A 21,084-nucleotide genomic window follows, 5' to 3' on the forward strand; every position below is an offset into this window, starting at 1 on the left:
GATATGGACAGGTTTCTAGATATTAAAGACATCAATCTATTTGGTGATAGTGTGGGAAAATGGCATTGAGGTAAAAGACCAGCTAAGATCTCACTCAATGGCAGAGAAGGGTCGAAGTCCTGTGTCCTCTTCCTGAGTTCCTCACCCAGCCTCTGTAGTTCCTGGTCCCCACGTAGTGATCACCCATTGGCTGCGGCTTTGTTTTGGACTGTCTCTATTGGCCACAACTAATGAAATGAACTATTGTGCTATTGGTCGATAAAGGCGACGTGGTTCCAAGCCCCACCCATCCTCCACTCTTATTGGGTGACGTGGGATACGTGTAGCCCCGCCTCTAGATCCTGCAGTCTGATTGGTCATTATCCTGAGTGGTGCTTGCCATTGGCTGTTGGGAGTGTCCGTCAGGCGGCGGCGGCGGAGTGGCGATGGCGGCTTATCAGAGTTTGCTGCAGGAATACCGGAGGATGCCAACCGTCACCCGGGCCTACACCACTGCCTGTGTGCTCACCACGGCGGCCGTGGTAAGAAGCAAAATGGTCAGACCCCCTCCCCCGGGCAGCCCTCTCCCCCTCCCCCGGGCCGGACAGCTCCACTCCCTATCTCACTCCCCCGGGCCGGGCAGCCCCCCCACCCCCTCCCCTGGGCCGGGCAGCCCCCCCACCTCCTCCTCCCCTGGGCCGGGCAGCCCCCCCACCCCCTCCTCCCCTGGGCCGGGCAGCCCCCCCACCCCCTCCTCCCCTGGGCCGGGCAGCCCCCCCACCCCCTCCTCCCCTGGGCCGGGCAGCCCCCCCACCCCCTCCTCCCCTGGGCCGGGCAGCCCCCCCACCCCCTCCTCCCCTGGGCCGGGCAGCCCCCCCACCCCCTCCTCCCCTGGGCCGGGCAGCCCCCCCACCCCCTCCTCCCCTGGGCCGGGCAGCCCCCCCACCCCCTCCTCCCCTGGGCCGGGCAGCCCCCCCACCCCCTCCCCAGCCCACCCAGGCTAATGAACAATCTTCTATAGTGTTCTCTACTCTCCTGGACTGTCCTGGAGTCTCTGGGGAGGGAACGTGGATCCCAGGTTCTGCTGTTGGCCAGTTTGGAGATCTATAGTAGCAGCGCCCTAACCCCAAGTGAGCTAACATCCCCTCACTGCGCCGAGAGCAGTCGGGAAATAGGACATCACGTATGTGGCCAGTGCTGTTAGAGTCGGCACCTATTGCTGTATGAGGGGAAGAGATGGAATGTGTGGCAGCAGATGACATTGAGCGTGGATCTCAGGAAGTGGTGAGAACAGTGGTTTGGAGAATGTTGAATGTCTGGGAGATGCTTGTTATGGATCCCGAACATGAAGAATGGAGCTTCCAATGGAATCCATGTGGAATAATTTGGAGCCAGGGACAGTTCCTGAGGAGGGTGTTGTAGCTATCAAAGCAAATTTGACAGATACCTGATTAAAGGAGGGGCAAGATTAACAGCTCAACATTCTGGGTTATAGAATCTTCAGGCAAGACAGGGGAGGGGGTTAAAAAGGAGGAGGCGTTGTATTATTAGTTAGGGAGTCAGTTATTACAGTGAGGAGAGATGATATATTGGAGGGGGCATCGAATGAAGCTTTGTGGGTAGAGCTTAGGAATAAAAAAGGGGCAGCCACATTGTTAGGTGTTTATGATAGACCACCACCCCCCCCCCCAGATAGTCAGCGGGAAATTGAGGAGCAAATATGTGCACAGTTTGCTGAGGTGTGTAAAAACAATAACAATAGGGTCATTATATCAGGTGTTTTCAACTATCCCAACATTAATTGGATAAACATAGTGTTAAGGTCTTGGATGGAGTGGATTTCTTGAAATGTATGCAGGAGAACTTTTTAGGTCAATATCTAGAGAGTCCAACAAGGGACGGCGCAGTGCTGGACCTAATTCTGGGGCATGAAGCAGGACAGGTGGCTGAGGTAGTGGTGGGGGAGCATTTTAGTGATAGCGACCACAACATGGTACAGTTTAAGCTTGTTATGGACAAAGAAATAGACAATTTGCAAAAAAATTGTTTTGGATTTGGGGAGGGTGGATTTTAGTAAAATAAGGCAGGTAGACTGGGAACAATTACTTGTGGGGATCTCTACGGAAGAAGAGTGGGAGATGTTCAAATAGGAAATGGGGAGGGTACAGGCTCGACATGTTCCCTCTAGGATGATAGGAAGGAGTAACAAGCCCAGAGAGCCATGGATGACCAGAGATATTCAGGATACAATTAGCAGGTACAAGGGAAGCAAATCAGCAGAGACATTAGTGGAGTACAGAAAGTGCGGGGTGGAGCTTGAGAAAGCAATTAGGAGAGCAAAGAGGGGATATGAGAAAGCTTTGGCTGGTAAAAGTAGGGAAAATCTCAAGATATTCTATAAGTATATCAATGGGAAGAGAATAACCAGGGAAAGAGTAGGGCCCATTAGGGACCATGGGGGCAATCTATGGGTGGAGCCAGATGACATCGGTAGAGTGTTGAATGAATACTTCACATCTGTCTTCACCCAAGAGAATGAGGATGAAGGTATGGAACTCGGGGAGAGAGACTGTGAGGTTCTTGAGCAAATTGATATAGGGAATGACAAGGTATTGGAGGTGTTGGCAGACTTAAAAGTGGACAAATCTCCAGGTCTGGATGATTTGTGTCCCAGACTGCTGAGGGAAGCAAGGTAGGAGATCGCAGGGGCTCTGACCCAAATTTTTAATTCCTCTCTGTCCACTGGGGAGGTGCCAGAGGATTGGAGAACTGCTAATGTGGTTCCGCTATTTAAGAAGGGTTGTGGAGATAAGCCAGAGAACTACAGACCAGTGAGTCACACATCAGTGGTAGGGAAACTATTGGAGAAAATTCTGAAGGAGAGAATCTATCTCCACTTGGAGAGGCAAGGTTTGATCAGGGATAGTCAGCATGGCTTTTTCAGAGGCAGGTCATACTTAACAAATTTGATTGAATTTTTTGAGGAGGTGACCAGGTGTGTAGATGAGGGTAGTGCAGTTGTTTAGTTTGTATGTATTTATATGTATGCGGTAGTTTATATGTATTTCAGCAAGGCCTTTGACAAGGCTCCACATGGGAAACTTATAAAGAAGGCAAATGCACATGGGATACCGGGTAATTTGATAAGGTGGATTCAAAATTGGCTTAGTTGTAGAACACAGAGGGTGATGACAGAAGGCTGCTTTAGTGACTGGAAGCCAGTGTCCAGTGGTGTTACACAGGGATCTGTGCTGGGTCCCCGATTATTCATCACTTATAGATGACTGTGTGGGAGATAGGATTAGTAAGTTTGCGGATGACACAAAGATTGGCCATGTGGTTAACAGTGAGGTTGAGTGTCTTGGGCTACAGGAAGATATAGACGGGATGGTCAAACGGGCAGATAAGTGGCAGATGGAATTTTACCCTGAAAGGTATGGAAGGAGTAATTTGCCAAGGAAGTATTCAATGAACAGCATGACACTAGGAAGTTCTGAGGAACAAAGGGACCTTGGCGTGTGTGTCCATAGATCTCTGAAGGCGGAGGGGCATGTTAGTGGGGTGGTGAAAAAGGCATATGGGACACTTGCCTTTATCAATCAAGGCGTAGATTACAAAAGTAGGGAAGTCATGTTGGAGCTGTATAGAACCTTGGTGAGGCCACAGCTGGAGTACTGTGTGCAGTTCTGGTCGCCACATTATATGAAGGATGTGATTGCATTGGAGGGGGTGCAGAGGAGATTCACCAGGATGTTGCCTGGGATGAAACATTTAAGTTATGAAGAGAGATTGGATGGACTTGTTTTCGTTGGAGCAGAGAAGACTGAGGGGTGACCTGATGGACAGGGTGGCATGGACAGGGTGGATAGGGAGCAGCTGTACCCCTTAGTTGAAGGATCAGTCACGAGGGGACACAAGTTCAAGGTGAGGGGCAGGAGGTTTAGGGGTAATGTGAGGAGAAACCTTTTTACCCAGAGGGTAGTGACAGTCTGGAATGCGCTGCCTGGGATGGTGGTGGAGGCAGGTTGCCTCACATCTTTTAAAAAGTAGCTGGATGAGCACTTGGCACATCATAACATTCAAGGCTATGGGCCAAGTGCTGGTAAATGGGATTAGGTAGGTAGGTCAGGTGTTTCTCACCTGTCGGTGCAGACTCGATGGGCCGAAGGGCATCTTCTGCATTGTGTGATTCTGTGAAACACGAGAAGGGAAGTCGAAGTCAGTTTATCATTGGGGAGTTGAACTCCTGATCTCTGGATCCAGAAGCATACAGCTATTGAACCAATATTTCATGACAGACCAGTGAATCTCTTTTGGCATTGCATATAAGGAGTCAAAACCAAGCAGGGTTCGAGGGTGAGGAATGATTAGATGTAATTAATTCATTCTATTCTTCGATTTTGAATGTTTCCGCTGTTGGAAGGCCACCAACAGTGTGAGTGCGGACATTGGAATTTATAATGGTAAAATGTTGACAGGGAGATTTTGCAAAACCTATTCTCAGGTTGTGGGTGATATTGTTTGAGGCAGGATTTTTTTGTCCCAAAGGCACTATGAATCTTCTACACAGTGCACTCACAAATGGAGCAGAGCAGGTAGGAACAACAATCCCCTTTTCCCGAAGGACATTGGTGACCCAGCTGAGTTTTCATAATAACCTGATATGATTTTATGATTTTCCTGGTGTAAGCCAAGAAATGTCCAGATTTACTCAGTTCAGTTTCATAACTCGTCTATGCTGTGATTTGAACTGACAAATTCCATTCATGGGAATAGATTATTGTTGAAGAGAAATAGCTGAAGTACAAGATGAAAAGTTTCAGCAACTTGTCTTTCTTCTGAACAACATTGAAGAAGTAGATTCGGCTCTTTTGGTACTTTCCAGCTTTCCATGTTGTTTCATTGATGTAAAATGCAGCAGAATTGGCAGAATCCAGCAATCAAACCCTGTTAATCGCATGTCTGGGCTTTGATGTTAAATATTCAGGAAGGACAGACTAATGAGAAAAGAAAGGAGGGGTTATGGGCGTTAGTGAAAGATTCTCTCAGTGTATAATGAAAGAACAGTGTTGCGTACAATGCAAAAGCTGAATCTAACCGGTTTGAGTTGGAGAATAGAAAGGTACCTGTTTTTTTTTGAGTTTACAGACTGGACAAGAGGTAACAGGAGAGCTGAATTGAGACATTCAAATTAAATGAGGCTTAGGAAAGGGGCATCGGATAAATTGAGGATAAATAGGAAAGAAGAGTGAGGAGGTGTGAAAGAGTGGAAGAGAATAGTTTAAAACCACCACCTGGAAGTTCCCCTTCAAACCACACACCATCCTGACTTGGAAATATATCACCATTCCTTCACTGTCACTGGGTCAAAATCCTGGAACTCCCTCCCTAACAGCACTGTGGGTGTACCTACATCACATGGACTGCAGTGGTTGAAGAAGGCAACTCACCACTACCTTCTCAAGGGCAATAAATGCTGGCCAAGCCAGTGACGCGCACATGCCATAAATGAATAGCAAAAATAAGAGGAAATCTTATGGAGACAGATAAATGCAAAAAACTGCGGATGCTGGAAATCCAAAACAAAAACAAAAATAAAAATACCTGGAAAAACTCAGCAGGTCTGACAGCATCTGCGGAGAGGAACACAGTTAATGTTTCGAGTCCATATGTTTCGAGTTCAACAGAACTAAGGAAAAATAGAAAAGGTGAAATATAAGCTGGTTTAAAGGGGTGGGGGGGCGGGGTGGGACAGGTAGAGCTGGATAGAGGGCCAGTGATAGGTGGAGATTGCCAAAAGATGACATAGACAAAAGGACAAAGAGGTGTTGACGATGGTGATATTAGCTAAGGAATGTGCTAATAGGTGACATTAAGGCTAGAAAGCAGGACGAGCAAGGTACAGATAGCCCTAGTGGGGGTGGGGTGGGATCAAAATAGGCTAAAAGGTAGAGATAAAACAATGGATGGAAATATATTTTAAAATAATGGAAATATGTGGGGAAAGAAAAACCTAAATAAATTATTGGAAAAAAGGGGGATCGGAAAGGGAGTGGGGATGGAGGAGAGAGTTCATAATCTAAAATTGTTCAACTCAATATTCAGTCCGGAAGGCTGTAAAGTGCCTAGTCAGAAGATGAGGTGCTGTTCCTCCAGTTTGCGTTGAGCTTCACTGGAACATTGCAGCAGGCCAAGGACGGACATGTGGGCGTGAGAGCAGGGTGGAATGTTGAAATGGCAAGCGATAGAGAGGTCTGGGTCATGCTTGCGGACAGACCAAAGATGTTCCGCAAAGCGGTCACCCAGTCTGCATTTGGTCTCTCCAATGTAGAGGAAACTGCACTGGGAGCAGCAAATGCAGATATGGCAACACCCAGAAAGTGGAGACAGGCGGTGTAGGATGGACAGAGCCGGGCGGGGTGATATTGATATGGATGACTGTCAGTAACGTTCGGGGAAAGTTCAGGTACACAGACTGGACCATGTGCAGACATTTTGGCTGCTTCCTGTATCAGCGACTGACTGACTGACCTGTCAGCTTGATGTGTTTCTGGTTATAATTTGATTCTTGTTTCGCTTTCTGAGTGTTGTCTCTCCTAAATACTCCCAGTAAGAGTAATTGGAGGCCCAAACAAAGTGTTGGGTCAGTGAAAGAAAGCACTTGGGTTTCTGTGGTACATTCAGTGACCCCAGGACATTCCCAAGTGTTTTCGTCACTGAAGTACTTTTTGGAAATGTAGTCACTATTGTGACACAGGGAACATGGCAACAATCTTGTACACAGCCAGATTCTGCAATCATTGTTTTGGAAAAAACTTGAAAATCTTTCTCTTTTTTTAGTGATGTTGATTGAGGAATAAATTTCAGTCAGGACACACGTGCTGCCAAATGGTGTGCAAGCAGTGGTTGAGATTTCTGGTATTTATTCGAATATTTCTCTCAGGCACAGTGAATGTAGTCAAGCTTGTAGTTTGTGGGTTTGGTGAGATATTACAGTTGACTGGCCTTGGCTGTTATAATTGTATATTCTCCAGCAAAGTATCTTTGCTGATTCTTGTGTCTCCCTACAACCCACAGCACTGGCTGAGATTGGTTACCCCGCCACAAAGCATGGATTAGGATCTTCTAGTGTGTATCACACTTAATTGTGCACTAACCAATGAAAATCAGCTTTGACCTGTTAACCACAATCGTCTCCATTCCTCCGATGGGGTAATGATACGAGCTAAGTACCTGGCTACCTGAGCTCTGACTATCTCCAGTCTCCTTGCTCTTCTATTCCCTGTAGTTTAATGGGATGCCTGTGTACTTCTGGCTTGTTAGGGCTGACATTGAAGCTGTACTTTCCTCCAGTAAATTCTTTCTTCTCTTTTCACAGCAACTAGAGTTCATCACCCCATTCCAGCTTTATTTCAATCCTGACCTGATAGTCAAGAAGTATCAGGTAAGTTTAAAAACAATTTTACTTTATGATGCATTGCCCAGAGATTTATTTAACTTATTACCAGTTCTCTACTGCACTGAACCCAGTAGTAGTTGTTTCTTGTTTGATACTCATAATCCATTACTTCAAACTGCTTCCATCGTTCCATCACTCTGAAACTATCACCTAACCCTTCCACCTCACTGAACTTCTTCAATGGAATAATTTCAATTTTGTAAAGTTAATTCAACCTATATTGTATGCAAGTGTGTGTTTAATTCATTCTTGTGTTCCTCTTATTTTGTCGCAGGTGTGGAGACTACTAACCAACTTTCTTTTCTTTGGACCGTTGGGATTTAGTTTTTTGTTCAATATGATCTTTTTGTATCCTTTGTGTGTGGCAGAATGTGTTTCAGATGGGTTTGGGTTTTACACACAGTTCTGACCTGGAGCTGATGGTGCAGGGGTAACACACTCGCTCCCTAAACACAAATATGAGCTAACTGCGTTTTGTTGGGGTGGGGACACCCTGGTGCTTTGCCATGTGCCAGAGGGCATTGTTTCTCTCCTGATTCTTTTAATGTTGGAACTGATATTGCAAAAAATTAACTTGATGCTGGTAGTCTGAGTTTTGGAGTTTATTACGACACTGGGGCAGCTTTCAGTGCATCTGAAGTTATTTTTTTTTTTTTCTAAACACATTCCTGTTTCCAGTGTGTACAACTTCAGATATTTGCTGCTTGCTAGAGCTAACTTTGAATTTGTTTGATTGCAAGCTTTCTTGTCCTTGATGAGTGGAGCTTTCAGGAGTTGCCGCTGGGCTAAATGTAAACCCCCTGCCTTCCTTTAGAGGCCTTGCAGATTCTATACCCTTCAGGTGTGTGAGGATTTATTGTTGGGCTCTTGCTAGTCCAGCCCAGTTCTAGACAGGATGAAACACCTTCATTTTGTACAAAGCTTCAATGAAAAACCCTGCGCCAGATGAGATCACAGAGGCAGCTGGAGACTGAAAACCATGAGAGGTCTGCAGCTGTTCTCCCTTCTTGGCTACTGTGTGTAATGAGGTAGGTCAGAGCTGCTGCAGTTTCTGTTGTACAGCTTGTGTTGGCTATGTGCCCTTGACACCACCCTCCTTTCTGGGGATCTTATCACTTTGAATTTTTTAATGTTCTTTTGAAAACAGCTTTAGAAACCACCTTGTGTCCTGTCTAGTGTCTATCATTGCACAGCTGGGAGTAATTTATCAATGGCTGCTCACTACCTTTGAAAAATATTCTCTCTGTCTTTTGATGTAAGCTTTTTTTCAAACAAAGAAGCAGTCATTGACATTTGCAAGCAGTTAGAAGCCATCTCTAGCTAATTTGGCACTTAATAGTGACCCTAGCACAGCATAGAAGGAGTCCATGCTAGCTCTCTGCAAAGCAAAATCAGCCCCATTCCCCAGTTCTATCCCATTTAGTTATATTTACCTCAGTTATCCCATGAAGAACATGGTCTATAAAAGTGCAGTTTAGATTGCACATCATAACTAGAGTCAGACAGACCCCACTGCAACCCAGTTTTCTCACCAAAAGGCATTAACTCCTGATGGACTCCATGAGTGCCCTCCAGTCAGTGTCTATCTAATGAATAAAAACAAAAAAACTGCGGATGCTGGAAATCCAAAACAAAAACAGTTCCAACTCAAGTTCTGTCGAAGGGTCATGAGGACTCGAAACGTCAACTCTTCTCCACCGATGCTGCCAGACCTGCTGAGTTTTTCCAGGTAATTCTGTTTTTGTCTATCTAATGAAGCCATTTTGCATGTGTGAAATTGGCCAGTAAGTGTGGTCAAGATTATAGGGGCATCATCGGGTCCAATCTTCTTCTCTTCCAGTGCACACACTCATTGTTACTTTCCAGCAGAGATCTGCTGGGATTGCACACTATTTTTATTCATTCATATGATTTGGACATCGCTGACAAGGCCAGCATTTATTGCGCATCCCTAATTGCCCTTGAGAAGGTGGTGGTGAGCTGCCTTCTTGAACCGCTGCAGTGCATGTGGTGTAGGTACATCCACAGTGCTGTTAGGGAGTTCCAGGATTTTGATCTAGTGACAGTGAAGGAACGGCGATATATTTCCGAGTCAAGATGGTGAGTTACTTGAAGGGGAACTTACAGGTGGTGATGTTCCCATCTGTCTGCTGCCCTTGTCCTTATAGATGGTAGAGGTCACTGGTTTGGAAGGTGCTGCCAAAGGAATCTTGATGAATTTTCCGTCAAAAAACAGGCCATTTAGCCCAATAAGTTTGTGCTGATGTCGTACATTGAGCATCCTCCAACCTTGCCTTCATCTCATTCCGTCACCATATTCTTCTATTTCTCCCTCATGTATTTACCTATCTAAATGCAACTGTGCCATTCATCTCAACTATTCTCTGCGGTAGCGAGTTCCACTTTCTGGCCATCATATATTTGTGAACCCTAGTTTTGAACTTGCTATAAGTGGAAACATCATTTCTACATCTACCCTATTGAATCCCTTCATTAGATCACCTCTTCTCCTTTCTAGAGAAAAGAGTCCTTGCCTGTTCATATTGATCAAGTATGATTATGTTTTACCTCTCCCACCTCTCACTGAACCCAATCACTGCACCCTGACTGTTGGTGTGGGTAAATTCAGATAATTCAGCAGAGGTAGCATTTGGAAGGTGTGTTTACGCTGCATATGTTGGTTCCTTTACCCATTAGGTCGCTGTTGAAGCCACCTGAAGGGTGAGTTAACTTGTCTTTAATATCCTGTGAACTGCGGGCTTTAACCAAAGGGCTGAATCAGGTTAACATATTAATATTACTGCATTCAGCTTTCTAAAAGACCTGCATTTCTATAGTGCCTTTCACAACCATGAGACGTCTCAATCACTTTACAACCAGTGAAGTACTTTTGGAATGTAGACACTGTTGTAATATAGTAAATGTGGATAACTCTCCTGCTCTCCAAAATAGTGATATGGGATCTTTTACATCCACCAGAGCAAGCAGATGGGGCCTCAGTTTAATGTCTCATCCAAAAGGTAGCATGTCAAACAGTGCAGCACTCATTCAGAACAGCACTAGAGTGTTAACCTTGATATTTGTGCTGAAGCTATGGAATGGGACTTGAGCCTGAAACCTTTTGTCTTGGAAGTGAGAGTGCTGCTGACTGAGCCACAGCTGACACAAAGAAACCTTTGTACATGAGGTGCCTGCTCTCTCTACTTCCACAGACTCATAGGCAACTGAAAAACTGTAGAAGCAACAAAAACTCTGAATAAGTTTTTCTTGTGCTGTCATTATTGGAAGCTTCTACGTGAACTTGCCCTGTCTTTGACCTATAATTACCTGTTTTTGCATAGAATGAAACGTGTGAATATTTGAAGTTCTGACTCCTGTGAATGTTTTAACCAGTTTGCCTCCTGTGGTGCAATGCATGGGTAGGTGCAGACCTAGTGTAAGCTTCATGTAAAGTGGGTTTGGGAGGAGGAGTAATTAGTGGAATTCAGTCTCCCTTTTAAAGTCACAAATCTGTGCTTATTTAAAAATTCTAGTATGAATTTCTTGCCCATATTTATAGTGGAAATTGCCTATGTAAACTTCTTACTCAGTAATTAGTAGTTTCCTGCAATTGTTACAGTAAGATAAGGAGAGTACAAGTTCATCAGAGTGTACGCATGTAACCATATTAGGATAATATTAACCCTGTAACTCTATTAAATTAGGACCCTAGTAACCCTGTGACCCTATGAAATTAGGGCCCTATTGACCCTGTGACCCTATGGAGTTAGCGCTGTGTTGACCCTGTGACCCCCAGTTACGACACCCCAGAGCTTGGCAGTTATGGGCCGAAGTTTTCATTCTTGGAAGAACAAAGATGGCAAACACTATTCAACATAATCGATCCTGAACATTCCTGTGGAGTCCTATTAACACAATCGCAACCTGCACCAACTTATTCAATAACCTAAGTGGAAATTTCAGTTGAAATATTCTCAAATCCTTAAAGGTAATCAATATTGGGATACTCGCTCATCCCGCCAGCACTATTGAACTTCCAAAGGCAATCTTCTTGTCCATTTCCACTCCCCCTGGGAATTACCTTGTGGGATGTTTGACCAAACTGCCAAGTAAGGAATGAACATACATACATACTGGAACTAGGTGAGTTTAGGAAGGGTAAAGAGAGGAAGAGTCACATTTAGCATAAATTATGCCCTTTATTTAAACAATTTAAAACAAAGGTTTATGAACTGGATAAAGCAAATCTTCAACAACAGCTTGTATTTATCGGCCCATTGAGTCTGCACCGACACATGAGAAACACCTAACACCTTTAACATAATGAAACATTCAAGGAGCTTCACAGGCATTATAAAACAAAATATGACACCAAGCCACCTAATATTAGGACAGGTAATAAAATGCTTTGCCAAACAAAGTATGTTAAGGGAGTCATTATAGCATATTTGGCTCATTGAATCCATGCCAGCTGTCTGTAGAGTGGTTCAAACAGTCCCATTCCCCTGTTCTATCTCTGTAGCACAGCAAGTTTATTTCCTTCAAGTGCCTGTCCAATTCCCTTTTCTCACCTCCAGTTTCACCAGCCTCTTAGGCACAGAGTTCCAGTTCACTACCACTGTTTTCTGTCCTGAAGCAAATTTTTTTTTTAATCTAAGCTGTTATTCCACGAGCCTCAATTTTGTTAACCAGCCTTTTATGTGGTGCTTTGCCAAACACTTTCTTAAAATCCATAGAGAACATCCACCTCATTACCTTCATAAGCCTTCATGATTATTTCATCAAAAAATTGAATTAGGTCAGAGAATTTTAGTATATCTTTTACAAATCTCTGCTTGTTCTCCTTGATTAACTCAACCCTCTCCAAGTGCCTGTTGTTTTTTTTCCCCCTGATTATTGTTCCTAAAACTTTACCCACCAATGATGTTAAACTGACTAATCTGTAGTTACAGGACTGCCCTGACACCCTTCTTTGAATAAGGCATTTGCCACTCTCCAATCTGGCATCTCACTGAATCTAGGGAAGGTTGGAAGATGATGGCAAACCCTTCTGCTACCTCCACCAGCCCCACCCTTCTTCCCTCCAACACCAGCCCCCTGCCCCGCCCCTTAACCTTTTCTTCAGTAACCTGGGAATGAAGCCATTCAGACCAGGTTACTTATCCACTCAATAGCATAATGTCCAGTATGTCCTGCATTTCAATTTTTACCCCATCCATTCCCTCTACCATTTAAGTTATACTGATATTTTTTCATCTTCCTTTTCCTTCGTACAAAATACTTTTCTGCATTACTAATCTAAACCTTATTATATAATCACTTTTATCTGAGTATTGCCCCAGAGACATTTGCTCCTCATGGCCCACCTCATTCCCTAGCAGCGCCTCATTCCCAGCAGGACAAGAACCTACTGGTCAAGAAAAACTCAGCAGGTCTGGCAGCATCGGCGGAGAAGAAAAGAGTTGACGTTTCGAGTCCTCATGACCCTTCGACAGAACTTGAGTTTGAGTCCAAGAAAGAGTTGAAATAGAAGGTGTGTGTGTGTGTGTGTGTGTGTGTGTGTGTGTGTGTGTGTGTGTGTGTGTGTGTGTGTGTGTGTGTGTGTGTGTGTGTGTGTGTGTGTGTGTGTGTGTGTGTGTGTGTGTGTGTTTGTGTGTGTGTGTGTTTGTGTGTGTGTGTGTTTGTGTGTGTGTGTGTGTTTGTGTGTGTGTGTGGGGGCGGGGGGGGGGCGGCGGAGAGAGAGAGAGAGAAAAGTGGAGGGGGGGGTGTGGTTGTAGGGACAAACAAGCAGTGATAGAAGCAGATCATCAAAAGATATCAACAACAATAGAACACATAGGTGTTAAAGTTGGTGATATTATCTAAACGAATGTGCTAATTAAGAATGGATGGTAGGGCATTCAAGGTATAGCTCTAGTGGGGGTGGGGAGAGCATAAAAGATTTTAAGATATTTAAAAATATCTGGATCTGGATTCTTACCTTCTCTTGATCTTTTCATTGAGAACTGTCGGCGCGACATTAGTCGTCTCAATTTCTCTGCTCCTCTCACCCATTATAACTTGTCTCTCTCTCAACTTACTGCACTCCATTCTCTCAGGTCCAACCCTGACATTGTCATCAAACCCGCTGACAAGGGTGGTGCTGTTGTTGTCTGGTGCACTGACCTCTACCTCGCGGAGGCTGAGCGTCAACTCGCAGACACTTCCTCCTACTTCTCCCTGGACCGTGACCCCACCACTGAACATCAAGCCATTGTTTCCAGGACTGTCACTGACCTCATCTCCTCTGGGGATCTTCCTCCCACAGCTTCCAACCTGATAGTCGCCCAACCTCGGACGGCCCACTTCTATCTCCTACCCAAAATCTACAAACAGAACTGCCCCGGTAGACCGATCGTCTCAGCTTGCTCCTGCCCCACAGAACTCATTTCTCGTTATCTTGACTCCCTTCTCTCTCCCCTTGTCCAGTCCCTTCCCACCTACATCCGTGATTCCTCTGACACCTTACGTCACATCAACAATTTCCAGTTCCCTGGCCCCTCCCGCTTCCTCTTCACCATGGACGTCCAATCCCTCTACACCTCCATCCCCCACCAGGATGGTATGAGGGCCCTTAGCTTCTTCCTCGAACAGAGGCCCGAACAATCCCCATCCACCACTACTCTCCTCCGTCTGGCTGAACTTGTTCTCATACTGAACAATTTCTCCTTCAACTCCTCTCACTTCCTCCAAATAAAAGGTGTGGCTATGGGTACCCGCATGGGCCCCAGCTATGCCTGTCTCTTTATGGGGTATGTGGAACATTCCTTGTTGCAGTCCTACTCCGGCCCCCTTCCACAACTCTTTCTCCGGTACATCGATGATTACTTCGGTGCCGCTTCATGCTCTCATCAGGACTTGGAAAAATTTATTAATTTTGCTTCCAATCTCCACCCCTTCATCATTTTCACGTGGTCCATCTCTGACACTTCCCTTCCCTTCCTTGACCTCTCTGTCTCAATCTCTGGTGATAGACTGTCCACCAATATCCATTACAAACCCACCGACTCCCACAGCTACCTCGACTACAGCTCCTCACACCCCGCTTCCTGTAAGGACTCCATCCCATTCTCTCAGTTCCTTCGCCTCCGTCGCATCTGTTCCGATGATGCCACCTTCAAAAACAGTTCCTCTGACATGTCCTCCTTCTTCCTTAACCGAGGTTTTCCACCCACGGTCGTTGACAGGGCCCTCAACTGTGTCCGGCCCATCTCCCGCGCATCCACCCTCACGCCTTCTTCTCCCTCCCAGAAACATGATAGGGTCCCCCTTGTCCTCACTTATCACCCCACCAGTCTCCGCAGTCAAAGGATCATCCTCCGCCATTTCCGCCAACTCCAGCATGATGCCACCACCAAACACATCTTCCCTTCACCCCCCTATCGGCATTCCGTAGGGATCACTCCCTCTGGGACACCCTGGTCCACTCCTCCATCACCCCCTACTCCTCAACCCCCTCCTATGGCACCACCCCATGCCCACGCAAAAGATGCAACACCTGCCCCTTCACTTCCTCTCTCCTCATCGTCCAAGGGCCCAAACACTCCTTTCAAGTGAAGCAGCATTTCACTTGCATTTCCCCCAACTTAGTCTACTGCATTCGTTGCTCCCAATGTGGTCTCCCCTACATTGGAGAGACCAAACGTAAACTGGGCGACCGCTTTGCAGAACACCTGCGGTCTGTCCGCAAGAATGACCCAAACCTCCCTGTCGCTTGCCATTTTAACACACCACCCTGCTCTCTTGCCCACATGTCTGTCCTTGGCTTGCTGCATTGTTCCAGTGAAGCCCAACGCAAACTGGAGGAACAACACCTCATCTTCCGACTAGGCACTTTACAGCCTTCCGGACTGAATATTGAATTCAACAACTTTAGGTCGTGAGCTCCCTCCCCCATCCCCACCCCCTTTCTGTTTCCCCCTTCCTTTTTTTTCCAATAAATTAAATAGATTTTTCTTTTCCCACCTATTTCCATTATTTTTAAATATCTTAAAATCTTTTATGCTCTCCCCACCCCCAGTAGAGCTATACCTTGAGTGCCCTACCATCCATTCTTAATTAGCACATTCGTTTAGATAATATCACCAACTTTAACACCTATGTGTTCTATTGTTGTTGATATCTTTTGATGATCTGCTTCTATCACTGCTTGTTTGTCTCTACAACCACACCCCCCCCTCCACTTCTCTCTCTCTCTCTCTCTCTCTCTCCGCCACCACCACCCCCCCTCCCCCCCACACACCTTAAACCAGCTTATATTTCAACTCATTCTTGGACTCGAACTCAAGTTCTGTCGAAGGGTCATGAGGACTCGAAACGTCAACTCTTTTCTTCTCCGCCGATGCTGCCAGACCTGCTGAGTTTTTCCAGGTAATTCTGTTTTTGTTTTGGATATCCAGCATCCACAGGTTTTTCGTTTTTACCTACTGGTCAAGGATGTTCTCCTAACACATTTCAGAAATTTCTCCCCCTTCCCTTCCCTATAACATATCCCAGTCGATATTTGACTATTTCAGCAATCACCACTCAATAGTTCTTGCGCTCTGTGATTTCCCCACAGATTTGTTCCTCTGTTTCTGTAACTCTTTGTCCAAAAGGATTAAAGTGCGGTCGCCTCTCTGGGTGGAGAAATTTAGGGAGGGAATCCCAGAGCTTGGGGCAGAGGCAGCTGAAGGCACAGCCACCAATGGTGGAGCACTTAATATTGGGGGTGCTCAAGAGGCCAGAATTAGAGGAGCACAGATACCTCGGAGGTTGGGGATGGGGGAAACTCAAATGGAACATGAAAATTGGTACTGACTGATGGGCCAAATGACTTTACTCAATATGGCGGAGCCAGCAGTCTGAGCGCTTGAAGCTAATATGAAAGGATGTGTTTAAATGAATTAAAACATTGGCTTACTAAAGTTCAACCACTGAGTTCGTAGCCAGTCCTATTTGTGCTTCTGATTGCTGAAGATCGATTGAGTCTCTGCTCTGTGCCAAGTCAGCTCATTGGTTCAGATTATGATATATCTTTTCAGCTCACCAAGGGGTTGATCAGTCATCTTTCCTCCTGACCTCTGTTCAGTGATTCTTGCTGTACAGAATCAGGCTTGCTTTTAGTGCCCCTTTGGTTAAATACTTGGCCAACACTCCCTGCCTAGGCCTAAGCACAGAGTGACCATTTGGGTGAACCGTTGGTGGTTGAGTTAATGGGTCTCATCCCAGGATGGTTGAAGTGCAGAATGAGGTGTTGGAGAATAGAACAGAAAAATTGCAGCCCTCACAGGTTTCAACCACCAACTACCACCACCGCCAAATCAGGCACAGAATCGGATAGCATCTGGGATCACATCAGACGGTGTCCATAATCTGTCTGTGATGTCCGAATCCCGGTACCTGTAAAGTGGCTGCTTCTGTGTGGTTAACTGGGAGGGTTTTGAGTTGAATGCCCACAGTTCCAGTGGGACTGGATCTGATGGGATTTGCAGGCTGTCTTCTTTTACTCAGTGTCCCAGATACAGATATTGTCGAATGTTGGAAGAAGGATCATTCAGGGGAAGAACGGCTGACTTTCTGCTGATGTTTATTTTTGGTGGGTTTTTAATGACAGTATCCTTTTTGCAGTGTATCTGATAGCTGCAGCAGTCATTATTGTTGGTTTCTCATGCTTTATTACACCTGCTTTATATTTCTCAGATTGGTGAGTGCCTCATTTCTAAGCCTTTGAAGATCGTTCTGAACATGTTGCTGTGGACTATGTAGGGATAATGTTAACTCTCTTCCCTGTTTAGCCAACATCCTGAACCTTTGATCACCATCTGCACCAAATATCCAGGGCAGGGCTGTTTGTAATAGAAGGAAAGGTTTACATTTATATAGCACCTTTCACAGCATAGGATCTCTGAGCATATTACGTTGACTAAATTTCAAAAAGTACTTCAATTAATGTTGTAATGTAGGGAAATTACCCCAGTGCAGTAAAACATGGCCATTGTTCTCTCTCACTCCATTCAAGAGGTACAGGTACACCAAACAGCAGGTCTGGGTGATTGACCAATCAGCTGTGTCAAGCTCTGGGCGATTGACCAATCAGTCATGTCAAACACTGTGCTGGGGAGAGCACTGATGAGTAACCCCCTGTAAATCACTAAATATATTGAGAACTTGCAGGGGCTGGTACAGAGTTGTAGTCTGGATGGAGCTGTTCACCTTTGATTTTCACTTGAGTGCACCTTTTAGTGAGCACAAATGGCCCACGCACTGGGCTGCATTGGTAGTTTGCAAGAGAGATGAGCTCAGCTATACACATTGGTCCAGAAGGGGGAATGAAAGGCCTAGGAGGTGTCTATGCACAATACCTGGAGACCGTCTACAGGGCTGTACAGCTGAGGAATAGTTTGTAAATCATTGCAGGAAAGCAAAGAGATGCTGGCCTGTTAGCTGGATGTGGGTGGGAGAGGCTGGTAAGCAAGGTTTACTCTTTTTCTGGCATTTTACTTCTGTGTTCATCAAACTAGATTGAGTTAATTTGTCTGATAAACAGGGATGTCATTTTTACTCACTTTTTAAATGCTTGGTTCACCTGTCAATGAGCAAACTAAGCAAAAGGCTAGGTTTCATTAAATACAATTGAGTGTAAGGCAGCCATGACTAACCTCCCACAGTTCATTATATGAAAACCAGCCTAGTGTCTCACCTACTCCTCCTGTTCAGTGACCCTTGACTCTGGTACTCAGCTGTTTGGAATCTTTGCAAGCTTGTTCTTCCTGGGCCAGGCCTTCACTATCATGCTGGTGTACATCTGGAGCAGGAGGAACCCATTTGTACGAATGAATTTCTTTGGGCTGCTAAACTTCCAGGCTCCATTCTTACCATGGGTGCTAATGGGATTCTCACTGCTTCTGGGCAACTCTGTCATCGTTGACTTGTTGGGTAAGATTGAAGCGTTTAAATTTACTAAGTTGTTCATGCTTGTCCCAGACAAGCCTAATTTAATTAATTGTCTGATGGTAAACTGATTTAATGTAGATTCTACTGAATTGTTTCTGAATCTTCAGTATTAGAAAGGGAGATGGATATCTATGCATTTATCAATCTCTTCTTTGCTGTGCTGTTAAGCTTCATCAAATTGAATTCAAACCTCAGCTTGGAAGGAGACGTTTTGGTCAGTTGTCCTCTATTGCAGTGTGAAATTCTACCCAGTGATCGGAGTTTCCAATCCAAAAGCAAAATACTGTGAATTCTGGAAACCTGCAATAAAAACAAAAACACTGGCAATACTCAGCAGTCTGGCAGCATCTGTGGAGAGAGAAATTCAGGTTGTGATCGTTCTGATGAAAGGCCAGGGGGACCTGAAACATTAAATATTTCTCTCAGCATGATGCTGCCAGACCTGCTGAGAATTTGCAGCATTTTCTGTTTTATTACCTTGGTTTCCAATGTTCATTTGTGAGTATATCTATGGGGCTGAAGGGAGGCCAGTGATAAGGGGCATGGACAAGGAGCAGCCAGTGTTGGAGGGAAGGAGAGGTGAGGAGAAATCATTGTGAGGGGGGGAGTGAGGAGAGGGGGAGAGGAAGAATGCAGAGGAGGTCACGGAGTGTGGGCCGATGAATGGAAGAATTTTAAAGTGCGAATTAACAGCGAAACATCAGAGAGGGGAACCATGTTGTGGGTCGTTCATGAATAAGAGTGCAGGAAATGAGCTTTGTAAATATTAATCTGTTGTGTGTGAGGTACAAGTGGACTATCTGATCCCCTGTCCCCCTCCATCTCAGTAGTGTCAAATCATTTTGTCAGTGAAAATCGATATCAGAGCCCGAGTAGATTGAAGCCTGTACATTCTCTTTGATACAGGGATTGCAGTTGGCCATATATATTACTTCCTGGAAGATGTCTTCCCAAATCAGCCGGGAGGAGTGAAGTTACTGGTAACCCCGGGGTTTCTGTAAGTGTTGTCTCTTTCCTTTGAGTTTTACTATTTTTTGTTAATGCAATGAACAAATTACATTTAGCAAAATGGAGCTGGCTGCCGTCAGCTGAGCGCTGGAGTAAATCCCCTTCACTCCAAGAACCATGTAATCATTGTTACACCTGTTCACAGTCTCAGTTGTTTGGCTTCTGCTAACTTTACTTTCTAACCTCAGAGTACACTGCTCTGAAAGCTGCTGACTGATGCTGGGTTAGGCTTTCATGGTACTTTCTGCATTCTCGTATGCTGCTCCGGTTCGGCCACTGTGAATCTCTTCAACAACACAGCCAAGCCAGACCTTGTTCTCAGAGTGTGGGCAAATTTCTGATCGCCAGATTGCCCTGGTTTCTGCAGCCTAAAGGTGCTAAGGCTAATTGTAGTTTTTCCACTGCTACTTCTGCATTGGCCTGGGGCTCCTGCTACCAACGCGGTTGGTACATGTACCCCAGAACTGACTTCAAATCTATTACAGCACAGTATTCACAACCCATGAACTATAATGACCACATAGAATGCAGTCAACTTACAAGAAAAAACTGATGAACACGTCAACTCTTTTCTTCTCCGCCGATGCTGCCAGACCTGCTGAGTTTTTCCAGGTAATTCTGTTTTTGTTTTGGATTTCCAGCATCCGCAGTTTTTTTGTTTTTATCTTTGTGCTTTGGAGGTTGTTCCATTATATTAGCGAGAGTTCATTGTTAGTAGTGATGTTTTTTGAGACTGAATAGGAGCCGGTAGGGCTGCTGTGGTACAACCAGTACCCTGTTAGTACCAGCTGTGCCCGATTATTCAGTTAAAATCTGATTATGCAAATTCCCTGCACCACCAGCGCTGTCGGTGCTCAGGGTCCCTGCTATATTGGACATTGCCACAGCTGTCAAGATTTTTATAGCAATTTCCACACCTGTTTCCTGCTCCTCTCTGAATTACAGGAAGGCAATATTTGACGTCGCAGACGAAGATCCCAATTACAACATGCTGCCTGAAGATCAGCCTGGGGGGTTGAACTGGGGCCAGGGGCAAAGACTCAGGGGGCAGAACGAACAGGACCCTAACGCACTGCAGTGATACTCCATATTCTTTCAAGAGACTGGTCATTACTGAACTGAAGAAAGTTGATTTTTTTAATTTTCATTTTATGTAGAGATTGTGGTCCATTCACGGTCTTTGATTTCCGACTATGGCAATTAAAATGCTACCTAATCACGATTGTCGCATCAGAATCATGGACAAATTCCAGAATATTTTGTTTTTATTCATAGAGTATCAGTACTTTGAACATTGTTATTTGTGTGTAAATCCATTGTATCCCAGGTGCTTGGATCATGAAAGAGTCTTAATAAACAAGCATCATTCATCAGGGACCAAGGCCTGCTGTTACCGTGCAGGCTGACAGGAACATGCAGTATTCAACACGGATTGAGGCCTGCACCTGATACCTGCTTGGAAATGTGTGCATGCGAGGCTGACCTACATTGTCCAAGCTCACATGAAGAATGGGACCAGTGAGAGTTGGCAGCTTCTGAAGAGTGAGGTGGGGAATCTGTTGGGGCTGTAACTGTGTCTGGGGTTTGCACACTGGGTTTTAGACCCTAGCCCAAATCCAACCCAGTGCTGGGGGTTCACCAATCCATGGTAAAAAGGAGCAAGC

At 45.3% G+C, this 21,084-nt stretch overlaps 1 protein-coding gene across 2 annotated transcripts; it reads left to right on the forward strand.

Annotated features, from left to right (window-relative positions):
• The first annotated feature begins 395 nt into the window (after positions 1-395).
• LOC121285449 (derlin-2-like) lies at positions 396-20,672 on the forward strand. Of its 2 annotated transcripts, none has more exons than XM_041201878.1 (7): positions 396-521; positions 7,358-7,423; positions 7,713-7,786; positions 16,978-17,071; positions 18,199-18,394; positions 19,319-19,409; positions 20,366-20,672. In XM_041201878.1, the coding sequence occupies exons 1-7, from the start codon at positions 426-428 to the stop codon at positions 20,499-20,501; spliced, it is 753 nt and encodes a 250-aa protein (XP_041057812.1). In that variant the 5' UTR covers positions 396-425; the 3' UTR covers positions 20,502-20,672. The 2 variants fall into 2 exon arrangements, with proteins under 2 accessions (XP_041057812.1, XP_041057813.1); XM_041201879.1 differs by having other exon boundaries at positions 16,984-17,071.
• Positions 20,673-21,084: the final 412 nt, after the last annotated feature.

The sequence above is a fragment of the Carcharodon carcharias genome, chromosome 13 (genome assembly GCF_017639515.1).
Source record: "Carcharodon carcharias isolate sCarCar2 chromosome 13, sCarCar2.pri, whole genome shotgun sequence".
Lineage (NCBI taxonomy): Eukaryota > Metazoa > Chordata > Chondrichthyes > Lamniformes > Lamnidae > Carcharodon > Carcharodon carcharias.

What these genes read in the sequence shown, in the direction of transcription:
- LOC121285449 (XM_041201878.1), top strand. Translation starts at nt 426, where the DNA reads ATGGCGGCTTATCAGAGTTTGCTGCAGGAATACCGGAGGATGCCAACC. An exon ending in TGCTCACCACGGCGGCCGTG is followed by an intron (nt 522 to 7,357) that starts GTAAGAAGCAAA and finishes CTCTTTTCACAG; the next exon opens with CAACTAGAGTTCATCACCCC. An exon ending in TTGTTCAATATGATCTTTTT is followed by an intron (nt 7,787 to 16,977) that starts GTATCCTTTGTG and finishes TCAGTGTCCCAG; the next exon opens with ATACAGATATTGTCGAATGT.